Source organism: Eucyclogobius newberryi, unplaced genomic scaffold (assembly GCF_026437365.1).
Source record: "Eucyclogobius newberryi isolate DKJ021-1_F unplaced genomic scaffold, fEucNew1.0.hap1 SCAF_5, whole genome shotgun sequence".
Taxonomy (NCBI): Eukaryota; Metazoa; Chordata; class Actinopteri; order Gobiiformes; family Gobiidae; genus Eucyclogobius; species Eucyclogobius newberryi.
The window spans coordinates 12921535-12939872 of NW_027316167.1; the positions used below are offsets into that span (position 1 = coordinate 12921535).

General features: G+C 41.9%; 1 protein-coding gene across 2 annotated transcripts in view; it reads right to left on the reverse strand.

Moving 5' to 3' along the window:
• The window catches only part of LOC140381148 (cyclin-dependent kinase-like 5), a 58170-nt gene that overhangs the window by 17936 nt on the left and 21896 nt on the right, over positions 1–18338 (reverse strand). For both annotated transcript variants that reach the window (XM_072465170.1, XM_072465169.1), the window contains exons 3-8: positions 14043–14088; positions 12301–12437; positions 10183–10303; positions 5949–6008; positions 3768–3858; positions 390–492 (exon numbers count right to left, since the gene is read on the reverse strand). In XM_072465170.1, coding sequence (XP_072321271.1) covers positions 390–492; positions 3768–3858; positions 5949–6008; positions 10183–10303; positions 12301–12437; positions 14043–14088 — 558 coding nt within the window. The remainder of the gene's footprint in view (positions 1–389; positions 493–3767; positions 3859–5948; positions 6009–10182; positions 10304–12300; positions 12438–14042; positions 14089–18338) is intronic.

The following is an 18338-nucleotide window of genomic DNA, read 5'->3' on the forward strand; positions in this document are numbered from 1 at the left end:
GTGCATAGTTAATAAGGTTTGTAAAACTATGACATTTTTCAATTTTAATAGTCCTGACTTCAGAAATAGTTCAGAGGTGTGCTCTTTTGGAGCAGTCCTATGTAATATTCTTAACACTCCTCTAGACATTACATAAAATATTACAAGCATGTGTTGCTTCCATTTTAACTTCTCATCAGTGATGACCTCCAGAAATCCAAATTCAGAAACTGTCAATATTGATCCATTAAAAAACATTTAAACATTTTCATTTTTGATTCTTAAAAAACATATATTTAACCTGGGTTTCCTCTGACAAGCTAAAAACAACTCTCCTCCACTTCGGACAATTAGCTTAAACAGTATTGAGTGTCTTTAGTGTAATTGTGGCAGTGTTTGGAAGCACACACCTGATCGATCTCACTCTCTCCAGGGAACAGAGGCTGCCCGTCGCTCAGCTCTCCCAGGATGCACCCCACTGACCACATGTCCACGGCCTTTCCATACGGCGCCCTGAAACATAAGTGCGTAGCGTGTGTCAGTGGTCACTGCTCTACAGTGTGTAGCGTGTGTCAGTGGTCACTGCTCTACAGTGTGTAGCGTGTGTCAGTGGTCACTGCTCTACAGTGTGTAGCGTGTGTCAGTGGTCACTGCTCTACAGTGTGTAGCGTGTGTCAGTGGTCACTGCGCGTCAGTGGTCACTGCTCTACAGTGTGTAGCGTGTGTCAGTGGTCACTGCTCTACAGTGTGTAGCGTGCGTCAGTGGTCACTGCTCTACAGTGTGTAGCGTGCGTCAGTGGTCACTGCGCGTCAGTGTGTAGCGTGTGTCAGTGGTCACTGCGCGTCAGTGGTCACTGCTCTACAGTGTGTAGCGTGTGTCAGTGGTCACTGCGCATCAGTGGTCACTGCTCTACAGTGTGTAGCGTGTGTCAGTGGTCACTGCGCATCAGTGGTCACTGCTCTACAGTGTGTAGCGTGTGTCAGTGGTCACTGCTCTACAGTGTGTAGCGTGCGTCAGTGGTCACTGCGCGTCAGTGTGTAGCGTGTGTCAGTGGTCACTGCGCGTCAGTGGTCACTGCTCTACAGTGTGTAGCGTGTGTCAGTGGTCACTGCGCATCAGTGGTCACTGCTCTACAGTGTGTAGCGTGTGTCAGTGGTCACTGCGCATCAGTGGTCACTGCTCTACAGTGTGTAGCGTGTGTCAGTGGTCACTGCTCTACGGTGTGTAGCGTGTGTCAGTGGTCACTGCTCTACAGTGTGTAGCGTGTGTCAGTGGTCACTGCTCTACAGTGTGTAGCGTGTGTCAGTGGTCACTGCGCGTCAGTGGTTACTGCTCTACAGTGTGTAGCGTGTGTCAGTGGTCACTGCGCGTCAGTGTGTAGCGTGTGTCAGTGGTCACTGCTCTACGGTGTGTAGCGTGCGTCAGTGGTCACTGCTCTACAGTGTGTAGCGTGCGTCAGTGGTCACTGCTCTACAGTGTGTAGCGTGTGTCAGTGGTCACTGCTCTACAGTGTGTAGCGTGTGTCAGTGGTCACTGCTCTACAGTGTGTAGTGTGTGTATTGGAGCTGAGGTGAAAGCGTCAGTGATCTGGCAGCAGTGCGGCTCAAACGCGCTGGAGCTGTGGACTCTGAGAGAGAAATGATCGAGTGGGCGGCATTCAAACAAACGTCTCAATAAATGTTCCAGGGCTTTACTAAATCAAGCTACAGCTTCAGCGCGAGAGGCTAGAGCCGATCCAATGCGGCCAAAAACCAACGGACAAACACTCCATGCAGCAGGGAGAGGGAAAGCAATAACATACACAAGTACATACAGGAGAACATGCATAAGAACATACACAAGTACATACAGGAGAACATGCATAAGAACATACACAAGTACATACAGGAGAACATGCATAAGAGCATACACAAGTACATACAGGAGAACATGCATAAGAACATACACAAGTACATACAGGAGAACATGCATAAGAGCATACACAAGTACATACAGGAGAACATGCATAAGAGCATACACAAGTACATACAGGAGAACATGCATAAGAACATACACAAGTACATACAGGAGAACATGCATAAGAGCATACACAAGTACATACAGGAGAACATGCATAAGAACATACACAAGTACATACAGGAGAACATGCATAAGAACATACACAAGTACATACAGGAGAACATGCATAAGAACATACACAAGTACATACAGGAGAACATGCATAAGAACATACACAAGTACATACAGGAGAACATGCATAAGAACATACACAAGTACATACAGGAGAACATGCATAAGAGCATACACAAGTACATACAGGAGAACATGCATAAGAACATACACAAGTACATACAGGAGAACATGCATAAGAACATACACAAGTACATACAGGAGAACATGCATAAGAACATACACAAGTACATACAGGAGAACATGCATAAGAGCATACACAAGTACATACAGGAGAACATGCATAAGAACATACACAAGTACATACAGGAGAACATGCATAAGAACATACACAAGTACATACAGGAGAACATGCATAAGAGCATACACAAGTACATACAGGAGAACATGCATAAGAACATACACAAGTACATACAGGAGAACATGCATAAGAACATACACAAGTACATACAGGAGAACATGCATAATAACATACACAAGTACATACAGGAGAACATGCATAAGAGCATACACAAGTACATACAGGAGAACATGCATAAGAGCATACACAAGTACATACAGGAGAACATGCATAAGAACATAAACATAATAAAATAAAACAGTTTGATGGTAAAAGTAGGGTATGTAGACATTGTCAGATTTCAGATTTGATAAACGTGACCTGTGTATCAAATTAAATATAACTATTACTGATCCTAATTCCAAAAACATTGGACATGAGGGCCAAGTTGTTGTTACTGATGTTTTCTTTTAGTGTTTTGTAGTGATTGGTGATTTTGATTTTGAGTAATAATGTGGCAAATATTGTGATATCTACCTGATACCGATACTGATTCCAATGAGTTTTGCACTAAAATGCAGTGAAACTCCTCAACTATGAAAAATTTTACGTGTGCCATCATTATTTTCTTTCAACCTCAGCTTGAACTAGTACGAATAGTAAATAAATGTGCTGAAAATCTGCCTGAACCTGTACTTTTCGTTACCTCTGTCAGTATCAATATATCAATGTTTGGTATCGATCTGCCAATCAGGAGTGTTATGGTCCTCAAGACAATTATCTGATCAGAAAGCAGAATGATCCACACATGAGTCTCTCCTTTGGATTGCAATGACATCTCCATGGAGACAACCCCGACCCCACCATCAGAAAAGTCAAACTGTGCAGCTTTAATTTCACAATAAGAAGTTAATAGTGGTGTATTTTGCGACGAGCTGGCCCTTGGGATGGGCTCCAGTCACATGTGACCCCGAACAGGAACAAGCGGTAGAAGATGAATGTGCAGTATTTTCTTTTTTGCGGTACAAGGATCAGACACAGTGTCTAATAATATAAAAATAGAAGCAGTTATTTATTCCTCCCAGAATTTAAAAAAACATAATTTGCAAGGATTTAGTTTTTTTCGGATGACAAACGGCTGTGAACTGAAGAAAATAATACAAATATGTTTTTTCTGCACAAAGCCATCTAAACCACAAACTATGGCACTTTTCACCCAATGTACAATAAGCTATGAGGAATTTAGTATGTGGTTAATTTTAATTTAAGCTTATAACAGAGAAACTCTCAATTCTCAGCCATAAAACACAGACTCACCCCAGCAGCAGCTCTGGAGATCGGTACCATCTTGTCGCCACGTACTCTGTGTAGTTGGCATCAGTTCCTTCCGAGAGGTTACGAGCAAAACCTACAACATATTTAATTAGATATACATGCTTATTCATTTCTACAGATCTGATAATGTCCAATTAGAAGCTTTCACACTCAAAGAAACATGCCTCTAATTAGCTGTGCAGATGTATAACCAACACTGGGTTTGTTTGGACAGCTTGGGTGACAACATGGTCACAGTAATGAGTTAAGTCAGGCTGGCTGGATAACCGGTGCAGACCTAATCCATTTTTAACATGAAATTCACAATAAAGAGAAAGCCAAAGCTCTGACAGTGAATAACAAACAAGTCGCACCCGCCTGAGTCCCAATCCCGCACAAGCCAAATATGCAAAGCTAATGAAAGTGTGATTTTTTAACGTCGAGTCATCCAACTGTCTGACCTGTTAATGTGAGAGGTGGAATACAATTGAATAACAGGTAAGAAACCGACAAACCAGTTATTAAATACACAATTAATCGTAAAGATTCAGATAGTTCAAGCTGTTTTTATGAATACCATTTCAGGTTTGAAAATTCAAGGTTGTTGAGGTGTCATTATAATCCTCATATTCAAATGAAAAAGGGGTGGTTGATTTGACAACGTACCCTATTTTCCGGACTATAAGTCGCACCGGAGTATAAGTCGCATCAGCCAAAAAATGCATAATAGAGAAGAGAAAAACATATATATGTCGCACTGGAGTATGAAATGCGGTTGCAAGTATGTAAATAACAAATAATATCACATATAAGTCGCTCCGGAGTATAAGTATAAGTATAGAAGCATAAATATAAGTGTAAGTCGCACCCCGGCAAAAACTATGAAAAAAGGTGCGACTTATAGTCCGGATAATACGGTAATAAAGTCTATTTTTAATACTTATTAATCTTGATCTAAGTTCTTTATCTGTGAGTTAAAATGAAACTTCCCCATTATCTGACAGATTTCTAATCTTATTTTAATATAATTGTGTCAAAACTGGTGTAATTGAATATCTCTGCAGCTCTGTGGTCCTGAAATTTGATTGGCCACATCAGGTGCCACTCCATTCTGAGGCCGGAGGCAGTATATTCAGTGTAAATGGGCATTTTTGTTTGGTTATATTTATTCCTAATTGTGCCAAATTATAATGGACATACATTTTAATCAGTGCTATTATTTAAAATATTTATTCCCCAAATATTATTACATTTAAAAGTGCTGTTCCTGATTTTTACTGTCTTAAAAATGAGGAAAACTAAAAAACTAGTTCATTTTAAACAGTTTACAGTTGTCACTTTCACACTCTTGTCAATTGTCACAATCACTTATCTAATGTATTCAGAGTAATTGAGCAATGAGTTTAAAAGCGGTTTTCACAACTTTCAGAGCCCTGAGTGTACCGTCTTGGCAAAGTTCAGAAATTAGCACTTCCTGCTTTGCGGAGAATAAAATGCTCCATAATTACATGTAGACAACAGCAAACAGCAATCTCAGTCGCTGCTTTTACTGTACATCTGTGCAGCCTTTTTAAGTGTTAAATTCTGGTGGCACCCTTGGGCCAATCCAGGGGAAAAGTCTGTATGCCCCTTTCCATGGTTACTCGAAGCATCAATACCAGTAACACAGTTGGATGTGTTTTGTTACATTCATTGTATGCTTAGGAAAGAAGAGCTTTTTTCAGTCATTCCTCTGGAATCAGAAGAAAAGTCAAGTCAAAGTATCAATATTGCTCCTGCTGCTTTTAAACGATAGCAACGGGAAGCAATAAGGAAAGAGCCTGGTAATGCGTATATTAGATTACACATGAATCAAACTTAATACCACTCTAGTTACATTTTTGAGGTGATAATAGCGGAAAATACATAATGCAAGTCATAATTGAGCTGTTGTAAAGCTGGACAAATTGGGACAGTTGCATAAGGGAGACAAAACAAAGCGTTTGCAGGAAGAGGAGAAAGGACAATGCAATATTACAGAGTCCAACTGCATTCAGAAATAACTGATGTGTCCCTGCCAAAACGACTGTCTCTCGCTCTCACACACTCACACCTTCATTTAACAGTCAATTACATTAATTTGACAAAGGCACGATCAACACGACAGAAGCAGCAGCGCGCACGCAAACTGAACCAAGGACTCACCAAAGTCACAGAGTTTGAGGACGTCTTCAGAGCCGATCAACAAGTTCTCCGGTTTGATATCTGGGAGAAGGCACAAACATAAAAGTGGGATAAGTTCATAAAATAGTAAACGCAGTGATCACGAACAAGAAAATGATTGTTCTCCAAATTATTAGCCTTAAAGGTGTACTAAAGGTGTCATTGCTTTGCCTTGAATGCTTCACAAAATGGCATTTAAGTTATCCATCTCCACGGAGACAAGTAGGTGGCACCACCTACGCCAAGTCGCAGGTCAGATTTGTGGAGAGACGACCTCACTTACAGCAAGAACGGTTGTTTTTCAAGGTAATGTTGTTGTTGTTGTTGTTGTTTTATGGCGGTTGGCATCCGAGTGTTGCATTACCGCCAGACTTTATTCCTCAGACGTTTCGTAGTCCTCAGACTCTGTCGTAGTCCGTAAAAGTACTCCTCCCATCGCTTTGGCGTTACAAAGCCCATGAGGTCATGATGTGTTTTTGTGACTAGAATAGTTGTTGTGTCAGAGACCAACCGGCTTTATTCCAGGGAGACTCTTCTTCACCTTCCTCGCCCTCTTTGACGTTCGGTGCTTTGGAAGTACAAAGCCCATGAGATCATGGGACGTCTTTGTTGTTTTACAAAGCCCATGAGGTCATGGGACGTCTTTGTCGTTTTATCCTTTAGAAGTCCTTCTTCCATCACTTTGGCGTTTCTAGGCCCATGAAGTCCAAGCGCGTTAGAACATCCTCTTGCTCCTCATCCTCGGCTCAGTCTCCAACACCCCCCACCTCTATAAACGTTTACCCAGCCCTGTGCTACATAAGTAAGCAACCACAGCCTGACACAAACCCTGTGACTGGATCGCCACAACGTTCCGCAGATTGAACTCCCGCCCATTATTCCGAAACCACAAGGCCAACCCGGCCCTTTCCCTATCATAAGCCTCACAGCAAATCAGCACATGCTCGACAGTCTCTGGCACCCGACAGTGACCACACAGACCGGTCGGATGTTTGCCTATCCTACTCAGTGACCAATTGAGTCCAGTATGGCCAATCCTCATGCGGGCGAAGGCCCTTTCCTCCCACGCGTTCCTGCCCATAGACCCGCAAGGACCCACACTACCCTGTATGTGATAGAGATGCCGTCCAGTAACACAGTGGCTCCAAAATTCCTGCCAAAGGCCGACCACATGACTCTTGATAACAGGCTTGATTTCAGATTTGCTTAACTCAACCGCCACATCAATTGATGGCCGCCGAAGGGAACGTTTAGCCAGTGCATCAGCCATTTCGTTACCATCCACCCCCACATGCGCAGGGACCCAAATGAAGGAAACCCTCACATCCTTCCTGGACAGGGAGAGCATCAGACAGAAGATGCCATTCAACACATCCTGTCTGCAATCCGATTTCCCAGATTTAATGCTTTGCAATGCAGAAAGGCTGTCAGAGGCCACCACAATGCCGCAACACTGCAAAGCAGATTCCGCCCATTCCAACGCCAACCGTATCGCTATAAGTTCCGACGTGAAAACAGAAAGGCGATCTGTCAACCTCTTCTTGACCGCTAGCCCCAGGTCAGGCACAAAATAAGCGGCGCCAGTACGCCCACTCTCAGGATCCCTAGACCCGTCGGTATAAATAAACACATCACCTGAGTGCTTATCGATGAGCGCTTGAACGGCAAACTGCGGTGCCCTCCCAGCGACTCCTCTAAGCTTGCCATGCAAGCTAACATCAACAGGAGCCGGGACAAACTTCCACGGAGCTATAGCAGACAAAGCCACCGACGGGCTCACACGCAGATCACCAACCCCCGCAAGCCGCGCCTTCGCATTTCCTACCTGGCTGAAAATCATACCGCCAGCCTCACTCTGCCCCCCATCAACCCTGAGAAAGTCCCTCACCGGGTGAGAGCTCGTATGACCTTGCACATTCACCCAGTAAGCCAACAGAAGTTCTAGCCTCCGGAGCCGTAACGGCAATTCCCCCAACTCAACCTGCAGCGCCGAGACAGGGGAGGTCCTAAAAGCCCTACAGCAGATGCGCAAGGCCTGGGCTTGCTCCACATCAAGCTTCTTTAAGTTAGTCTCAGCCGCAGACATGTAGGCTATACAGCCATAATCAATAGCCGCCCTCATGACGGCCCGATAAATACCCAGGAGCGACCTTCTGCTGGCCCCCCAGTCCTGGCCGGATAGACAACGAAGCAAGTTATTCACCCTTTTGCATTTACCACTGACCTCATCAATGTGCCGACGCCAACTAAGCCTCTCGTCAAAGGTGACCCCCAAGAACCTCACCTCCCTGACCTGTTCGAGCACCTGCCCATGCAGTCGAAGGGAGACGTCCCTATGTCCATTGAAGAAACAGATCACTTGAGACTTCCGTACGGACAGTTTAAACCCCCACTTCAGGGTCCACTGCTCCACCTGCTGTATTGCCCTTTGCAGTTTGTTTTCGTCGTGTCGTTGCGATGTGTCTTGGCTCCGGCCCCGCCCCCCGGCTCCGGCCCCGCCCCCCGGCTCCGGCCCCGCCCCCCGGCCGGCGCCGTACCGCGTTTACACAAAGGAGGAACTCATGAAACTGCGGAGAACAGTCGTCTTACCCGGAGATCGTCACGTTATCCCGGCGCAATACTGACCTAACCTAATACTGATGTGCAATTCTGTCGTATGTGCAATTGCTGTTGGAATTCATGTGCAATTCATGTGCAATTACTGTGAAATTCATGTGCAATCTATGTGCTGTCGTGACACATATTCATGTGCAATTACTGTCAGGATCACATGCAATGGTATTTATTTATTTATTTGTCTATGGGAGTTTTTATTTATTTATAGGAGGTCTTCTACTGAAAGTGTTTTTCAGACTTCCTATAAGTGATCTGTTCTTCTGTATCTACCTCTGTATCTTCCTGCGTTGCACCAATGAAATTTCCCCATGTGGGACAATAAAGGAATATCTTATCTTATCTTATGCCATGGTGTGAAATGCTCCAGGCAAAGCAATACCATCTCCACAGAGTCAAGAAGGTGACCCACGTCAGAAAAGTCACAGGAAAACAATGTAATTTAAAAGTAAACAGTATTACAGTTTTTCACAGTTGCTAACACCCAAAAAGCAAAAATTTGCCACAATTTGCACAACCTTCACTTCATGTACCAATCGCTCGCCCCAAGTTGGCACTACTTCACACTCCCTTATCTGCATTAGACTCTGACTTTCCTTCTTTACACTCTGATGTCAATTACAAATCACCTTCTGTCAAAACACTACACACAATTTTCGGTTGTTGCACACAGTTCTCAAGTAAAATCTCAAAGCATCAACGTATAACACACAAATATTCAAAACACTACACACAATGTTCAGTCGTTGAACACACTTCTCAAGTAAAATCTTGTGGCGACGTCAGTGTGGAGGCCTGTCAGGGCTTCATGCGCCACTCAAGGCCATTCTTCCAACACTGCCTGGACAGGGAGCACACTGCCTGACAGGGAGCACACTGCCTAGACAGGGAGCACACTGCCTAGACAGGGAGCACACTGCCTGGACAGGGAGCACATTGCCTGGACAGGGAGCACACTGCCTGGACAGGGAGCACACTGCCTGACAGGGAGCACACTGCCTAGACAGGGAGCACACTGCCTGGACAGGGAGCACACTGCCTGACAGGGAGCACACTGCCTGACAGGGAGCACACTGCCTGGACAGGGAGCACACTGCCTAGACAGGGAGCACACTGCCTGGACAGGGAGCACACTGCCTGGACAGGGAGCACACTGCCTGGACAGGGAGCACACTGCCTGGTTAATTTTTTGTGTGAGGGTGGGACGGTTTACTGTTCTGTTCTGTGTGTGCTAAAATGACTGTGTTATTGTGTGCTGTTTTATGTTTGACTACAAAAGTTTACAAAAGTTAAGACCTACAGACATTTTACAAAAGGAGAAATGGCCCATTTTCCACATTGTCATTCAGATGGTGTGTTCTGTTTCTATAATTATGTGCTGTAAATGCTTGGTAGTGTGCAGACAAATGCTTAGTTGTGTGTACCAAATTTGTGAACAGGTAAGAGAGTTGATGGCAAAGAGTCATTTTGCAAAGGGAGTGTCAGGTTTAGCATTATGTGTGCGAGGTTTTCAGATCTGTGTGTTCAGTTTGACAACAGCTGTTATTGTTTTGAGAAACGGGTGTTAACAATTGTGAAACACTGTAAAAGCCACAGCTCTGACCTCTGTGCACGATCTCGTTCTTGTGGCACCAGTTGATGGCTTTGATGAGTTGGTAAATGTAACTGCGGACTTTGTCAGGCGGCGCTCCGGTGGGCAGCTCCTCCAACAGCTCCAGCATGTTCTGATCATCAAGCACAGGAAGAACATGCAACTAGTTTGATTCATTTATTCTGCACGCTTTGTTCATTTAGAGAGAGAGAGAGAGATACACAAGCCAAACGTCTAAATGTAATTGTTTTTATTCTCATACACATAAAAGCACTGATACTACAGAAGGAAAGATACTGGAGAGAGAGAGAGAGAGAGGGGGAGAGGAAGAGAGAGAGAAGGGGAGGAATAAAGAGAAAGAAAGACTGAAAGAGTGATAGAGAGAGAGGGAGAGGAAGTGAGAGAGAATGAGAAAGAGAGAACGAAGGGGAGGAATAAAGAGAAAGATGGACTGAAAGAGTGATAGAGAGAGAGGGAGAGGAAGTGAGAGAGAATGAGAAAGAGAGAGCGAAGGGGAGGAATAAAGAGAAAGAGAGACTGAAGAGTGATAGAGAGACATGAGGAAAGAGAAAGAGAGAGAGGGGGAGATGAAGTGAGAGAGAATGAGAAAGAAAGGGAAGAAGATGGGGAGAAAGAAGATGAGAGAGAGGAAGAGAAAGAGTGACGGCTAGAAAGAGAAGAATTAAGGGACAGAGTGAGAGATAAAGAGAGGAAGAGAGAATGAGTGATAGAGAGGGAAAGGAAAAGAGTGAGAGAAAGAGAGAGAGTTGGGGATCACCAAATGACAGTTGCAGCAGGAGGAAGATGTTGCGAGGAAATAAAGTGTTGGCTGGAAACCCTGGCAACACAGTGGGGAATACCATTACATCACCGCTTGCGCGTTTCCATGGAAACCTCTTTTTTTTTGTCTTCTTCTTTTGCTTAACGGCGTTGTTGTCCTGAAAGTCGGGATAGAGTTGAGCGCAGGCATGTCGTGTACTGTAAGAGCTGATGATGGTGGTGGTCACGACGTGAGCGTGTGGCCTCTTCAATCCTCTGGGGATTTCTTTTTCAGAATCACTATTTGTTTCATTAAAATGGCTGTGGGTTGAATTCTTGTCACAGAATTATGACAATTCCATCCATTTTCTACCGCTTGTTCCCTTTCGTGGTCGCGGGTGACTGAAGCCTATCCCAGTGACTTTGGGCCTTAGGCGGGGTACACCCTGGACAGTGGCCAACTTGTCGCAGGGCCGACAGCCAACCATACACGTTCACTTCACGCTCACATTCATTCACTAGGGCCAATTTAGAGTCACCAATTGCCAGTTGCCTAACACATGCATGTCTTTGGACTGTGGGAGGAAGCCGGAGAACCCGGAGAGAACCCACGGTAACACGGGGAGAACATGCAGACTCCACCCAGAGAGATCATGTGATGTTTGTCTGGTCCGGGAATCGAACCCATGATCTCCTTCTTGGGAGGCAAGAGCGCTTTTATGACAATTATTAAACAAAATAAAGGTGTTGTCAGGTATATTTAATTGTCAAATCATAACTAGTGTATAATTTTAATGGATTTTGGCCCAGGTTTACAATCTGGTTGCTTAATAACAGATAAGATAAGATATTCCATAACCATTGTATAATTACCTATGTCACATTTTCTGGCCACGGCAAACCAGGAAGTGACATTATAAACGTCACCAAAATTGCCAAAGTGGAGAAAAACAGTCAAAATGTTTGGTTTTACTGAAAAGTGTAGTGTAACATGTCATCTAGACTTCAGTCAAAGGCGGGCAAGTCAAGTCAAGTGCAGAGTCAAGTCCAGAGTCAAGTCCAGAGTCAAGTCCAGAGTCAAGTCCAGAGTCAAGTCCAGAGTCAAGTCCAGAGTCAAGTCCAGAGTCAAGTCCAGAGTCAAGTCCAGAGTCCTTCGCTTTGAGTTTCAACTTCTTTCAAGTCATTATAGCAAATTACAGCACGCAACTCAAGTCACAAGGCTCCAAAGTCCAAGTCATCGTCATTTAAGTCCAAGTCGAGTCCAAAGTCCAATTCATCAAGTCTCGAGTCATCAAAAGTAGTGACTCCTGACTCGAGCCCAAGTGCAACAATGGCATGTTTTTGAAAGAGAGAGAAATAAAATGCACTGACCCGCTCGACATATTCAAAGACAAGGTAGAGTTTGCCCCGCCTCCTGAACGCCTCTTTGAGCTCCACGATGTTCTCCTGCTTGAGCGTGCGCAGCATCTTGAGCTCGCGCAGCGTTGTCTCCTTGACCTCCTCATTCTCTGCAACATTCAATCAAACAGCGTCCATCTCAGCCTTTCCCACAGGTGGAAGTTTGAAAACGAAGTGTCATTGGGGGATCGTTGAGTCGTGTTTTAGAGGATTTCTTATCCTTGAAATCTAGAGTAATATTATTTGTGGCATGTTTATAATACAAACAGAAAACATCAACGTATCATGCGCTTCTATACTGGTTTTCGGACTTTTAAATACCTCAAAATAGCAGGACTGAACAAAAGACACGAATATATCTACTTCAGGAGATCATTATTTCCACCTCAACAATTAAAGGTAGAGCAGTGGAGTTGGTTCTCATGTGTTTCTAATTCTTGCATTGTTTAGTGGAATAGAACCCCTGGTAAATATCACTGAATCCCTCTGTGATGTCATCAATAAGCGACGTTCAATCCAAAAATTAGAGACAATTCACACCAAACTGACACATTTTTCAGACAGTTTAAAAGATCATTATAATCATAACAAAATAAAGATGTTATGAAGAATTATTATTTGTCATATCATAACTATTGTGTAATTTATATGGACTTTGCACCTTGTTTACAGTATGGTTGCCAGGTAACAGTTGAGGAATTACCTTTGCCCATGTCAAACCAGGAAGTACAGTTATTGTAAAATCTTAAACATAATCATGCTTTAATGAAATGTGTAATCTAACCCAGTCATTCCCACAGCGTGCTGAAGATACTGAAGGGACCCGAGGGAACAGAAACCAGGTCCAAACTAACTGTGTTCATTTTGATCAAAGGATAGCATGTTAAGTGTATTTTAGTATTTTGAAATAATTACTGCAAAAGTTTTATGGTAAGAAAATAATTATATTTGTCATTACAAGGCAGTAGCATCTCAGATAAGAGAAGGATGTTGGGGTCATCAACATATCCACATGTAAAATAGGGGTCACTGGGAGAAAAACATTGGAACCACTGATATAACCATTGATTATATTATATTATATTATATCATATTATATTATATTATATTATATCATATTATATTATATTATATTATATTATATAATATTATATAATGGCCCAGGGTGTTTTAGTCGGGCCTCAAGGTCAAAAAGGTAAATAACCCCTGGTCAAACTTGTATGCACTTTTATCACAACCTAAAAAGGCACAACAGGTGAACCTTTAGCAGAAATTGAGACATTTGTGACGGAGGCAGTTAAAAGTGAAAAGACAACCAAGATTTTGTTAACAGATCTTTTATAGAATCAATTTGATCTTTTTGTCTTTTATGGTAACCTGGCGGAAAAATACAAACCACAAACAAGAAACTTGTTTAGTATCTCTATTATATTAATTCTATTATTATAATCAAGCACGTCAAAAAATTAACATCAATGACTGAAGGTTTGATCCTTGTTTAAGCTGCATTTAATCCTGATGTTGACTTTGTTTAGTCCAGTTCTGGTGCAGGTTTAGTTCTGGTTTAGTTCTAGTTTAATCCCATTGTTGGCGTGATGTTTGTGTGAAGTATGCACCATTAGAGCATCACAGATGTTGTTATATTTACCATTTATTAGCCCTGAAGTGCCCATTTTGTCATTCCCACCTTGGCTTTTCGTGATGCGTTCACTTACCCTCGCTGTCTTTAAACTTCTTTATGGCCACGAGCTCGTTGGTTTCCTGGGAAGACGAGACAAGCAGGATATGAGAAAGCAGGGCACTTATCTCAACACGCAGCAGGCAGCCGTTTGACAAATGAGGGTAATAATGCTTTTAGTTATTTTGGCAAAAACGTAACAGCCCGCATTTGGGTTTATTAATATTCCTCTTCCAGCGGATCAGATAAGGAGATGAGACTTGAAACCAGGCACTTGCAGATTTCAGGTACATTTTCAATTTCTCAGATAAAGGATTCGGTGTTTCAATGCAAAATTATCATAATGCGCACGTCAGCAGTTTCAGCTTCAGTCAACTGAGCTTGTCGAGGGCAATTCCACAAATTAAACATAAAACAAAATAATAGTTAAAAAATCGCCATGGGGATTATAAAAGTTTTATCATACATTTGTCTTTGTTTGATTCCCTCCAGGTTGAAATATCAATTTATCCACTCAAGATGTTGAATTGATATCAGTTTTCAAAAACCACTGTTATTTGGCCTGTTAAAATGACACTTTTTGAAGTTGTTTCAGGAAAAGAATTGATAAAACTTATCTAAGACTTTAAGATCAGTTTGTGCCACTTATGCAATAAATACCACAATCTGACAATGCGTACATCAGGGAAGAAAAAGAACAAGACCTGAACTCTGCAAATCCCACTCAAACTACAAAAAAAAAACACAAAAGGCTCCTCACTGTAAATATAGAACCTGCAAAAATATGAAGAATGTGTCTATATATATCATATGATTAATGATTGTCGCGGGTCTGTTTGTTTTATTTGAAATAATTGACAAGATGACTTAATCCACGCACGTGATTTGAATGCGTCGACGAAACTGCCGCAGGGTTTTTGTGGAAAAAAAATATAATGCAATTCTTTTGATGACAATTAGATGTGCAATTAGATTTAGATTTTCAAATTAGGATCAAGTTCCCAGTCTATACTTTTCAACACATTCAGGAGCAATACCGTTTGAGAAAAGCCTGGAATATAATCTGCTAAAATGAATACCAGGTCTAGAGTACACAGTTAACTAGTTATATCCATGAAACGCAAAGATATTTTGTGGTTTGCCAAGGACTTTTTGGTGACTAAATAATTGTGGTCTTTGCCATTTGCTAATGGCGTCAATTCAAATTGCGTTTTCCATTGCGACTGCGCGTTAAGAGTGACATCACCACTCGCAGTCATTGTACATTGTGTTATGCTGCTCCTATTGTTCATCCTGTACCAATGCAACCTCAGATTTTCAATGAACAGTGGCATTACATCATCGACTTCATGCCAGGCGCTTCGGTCTTTTCCTGATTCTTGTCCGTGTCAGTGTTGTGAGCGTGCAACGTTGACATTAAATTATAATGTCCTGTCTGTGTTCGTCTAGTTCTGCAAAATCGAGTTCTTTAAGTTCTGACGACTCCAAATCAAACATTTTTGCTAAAACACTGCAACAGTAATGGAATAAATACTTTTAAAGCTCTTAAAACAGTTAATGATGCACACACAATGCACTTTGTGTTTCCGCTCGAGAATTATGTTCAATTGGATGACTTTGGTCTGTTGAAGTGATGTTGATGGCAAGCAAGAAAGTAACAAGACATAGTTTGAAACAATAGAGGAATATAATCGAGGGAATGTATGTGATTGAAAGAAAAATCATGTTACTTTGATTGAAGAGATTGAAAGTTGGTAAATTTGAGAAACAACGGACAAAATGGACTGTTAACAAAACCCACTATTTATATCTTTATATTTACATCTACGCAAAACAAAAATAACCATATTTTGACAAAAACTTCCGATCCATTTATATTAAGGGGAAAATTTTCGTTTCGACATACTAACATTTAGCAAAATTGACAAATTTGACAGGCAATGAACTAAATGGGACTACTTTGACTTAATGCGTTTTAACCTTCTTTTTTCGGATGCCACTCCTTCACTTTTTTTCATTATTTTGTTTGAAAAAGGTTAGAATTTTGTAAAAAAAAAAGAAATGAAACATGACTTTAATCACAAGATTCGCTTTGGCTGCAGAATCAAAAATCCCACTGTCGAAAACCATCCCATTGCTCTTGTGTCTCTATTGTCCATTGTCCATTTGTTACATGCTGCAGACAAACAGATCCTACAAGTCCGACACAACGTTGCCCGATCCGAGTGCCTCAGCCACAAAACTGACAACTCGCAGTTTGGAGATTATGTACGCAATAAAATCAAACAAGACCGCAGTTTTAGACACGCTAAAAAGACATGCATCCTGTGCAAAGATGCAACAAACTGGAGGCATTTCTCACGATGTGTATCTGAAAAATAGTGACTTACAAGCCGGGGAAGATATTTGACTTTTGCGGCTATAGTTTGTTATAGTTTGTTTACAAAGTGATGACGACGGCGGCGATGACGAGCCCTGTTTTCATTTGTGTGCGTGACCTCCGGTGATTCACGAGTAAAGTCAGAAGCTCTAAAAATAGCCGTCTATTAATGATGAGATGGAGAGGAGCTGATGCAAAGTGACATTTACGTTCGTTATGTGTTTAATTATATACTATTACAACTGTTACGGTCGCCGACTGCAGCAGGAAGCATGAATATCAGAGACAAGTTCAAGCACTTCTCATTTACATTAACTTTAGTAGTTTTTAATAAAGTTTTACATCTCTGAGACGACACCATACTTTTGTTACTACTTGAGTATTATAGTTTACAGAATAAACACTAGTTTTTGCTTCTTCTTGGTTCTTCTTATGTTTGCCTATGAATGCAGATGTGTAGTAACATTTTTGGACCAGATTATATCAAAAGTAATATTTGGAATCTTCTCTAAATCTTAACGTTCAAATATTGTATTACTATTACTATTAATCACCAAACTACAGTACACAAGGCCACAGTGAGGTTTGTTCGCTATTTTGACTGAAAGGTTTAACATTCAGTTGACAAAGTAATTAGACACTGCTAGAATTTGCAGACTTAGAGCAATGTTTTCCAAAAAGGCTTTGTGAATAGAACATTCTTTCAAGGTAAATTCCAATATTCAACATTTTTTAACAGCTTTGCAAGAATGAAAGATAAACTGTTTCATAAAGTTGCGAAAGTAAATACTTAAAGTCGCCCCACAGTTGGCACTAAAACTACAACTTTAAAGGACTGTGTTCATAACTTTCAATAGGAAGTACTTCCGCCGTAGTTAATTGTATTTCGAGTGCGACAAATTACATGTATCGAAAAGCACAGCCACTGGGAAACTCTGGCTAGCGTGTAGGTTGTGCTATTGTCGCTGTGCAAAAATACAAGCTAACACTTAAGCCTCCTGCACACACCCACATACAATAAGACAAGAACACAGCGAGCACTGGCACTGAGCTTCAGGCTAATTAAATTCACCATCAGAGACACAGAGCTCTGCAGCGTGTGGGACATACAGGGACACAGTCTGGAGCCGCAGACCTGGGGACGAGTTCACGGTGGGTTAGACCGGGGCCCTCGAGTTAAAATATTTATCAATCTGACCAATAATGACTTGAATCTAATCCTGGTTTTATGTAAAGGGAAGAAACTGACTTCTCTAAGCTGCACTATGTAACCTTCTGTTGAGGGTTTGCCACCTGCTTGTCTCCATGGTGATGATTTTAGGAATGTTCTACAGTGAAACTTCTCCATAGTGACAAGCGGGTGATGACACCAGGCCACGTTACAAGTCAGATCTGTGGAGGGGCAAGCCCATTCGCAGTAAAAATGGATGTTTTTCGAAGTGACACGTTGTAATCGCTCATTTGTCCAGGAGTGAGCCATTGTAGAAAAAAGCTGCAGTTGTAGTCCTCTGAACACTGTCTTTCTAAAACAGTGTCTACATGACTACAACTGAATCTTTTTATAGTTTTTAGAAGTACTTTTGAGCAATAAAAACGCCTGCAAGTTAAATACGTTTGAGGAAAAGCAATATCTTCACCCATAGCATCACATGCATCTTTAAATACAGTAAATTGGTACGGTAATCATTTGGACAATGTTAACAAAAGGAATACTATTTTCTATATTTGGTATTAAATTGTTGTTGTTGTTGTAGTTGTTGTTGTTGTTGTTGCACTTCTGGCACACAAGTTGTCTGGAGGTTGTGTTAAAACACCTACAGAAGCTAAAGACTGAAGTATAAACCATTAAACTTAGACGTGAAACCGAAATGCGTCGATGGGCGACAATGAAATATAAGATAAGATAAGATAAGATAATCCTTTTTAGTCCCACATGGGGAAATTTCATTGATG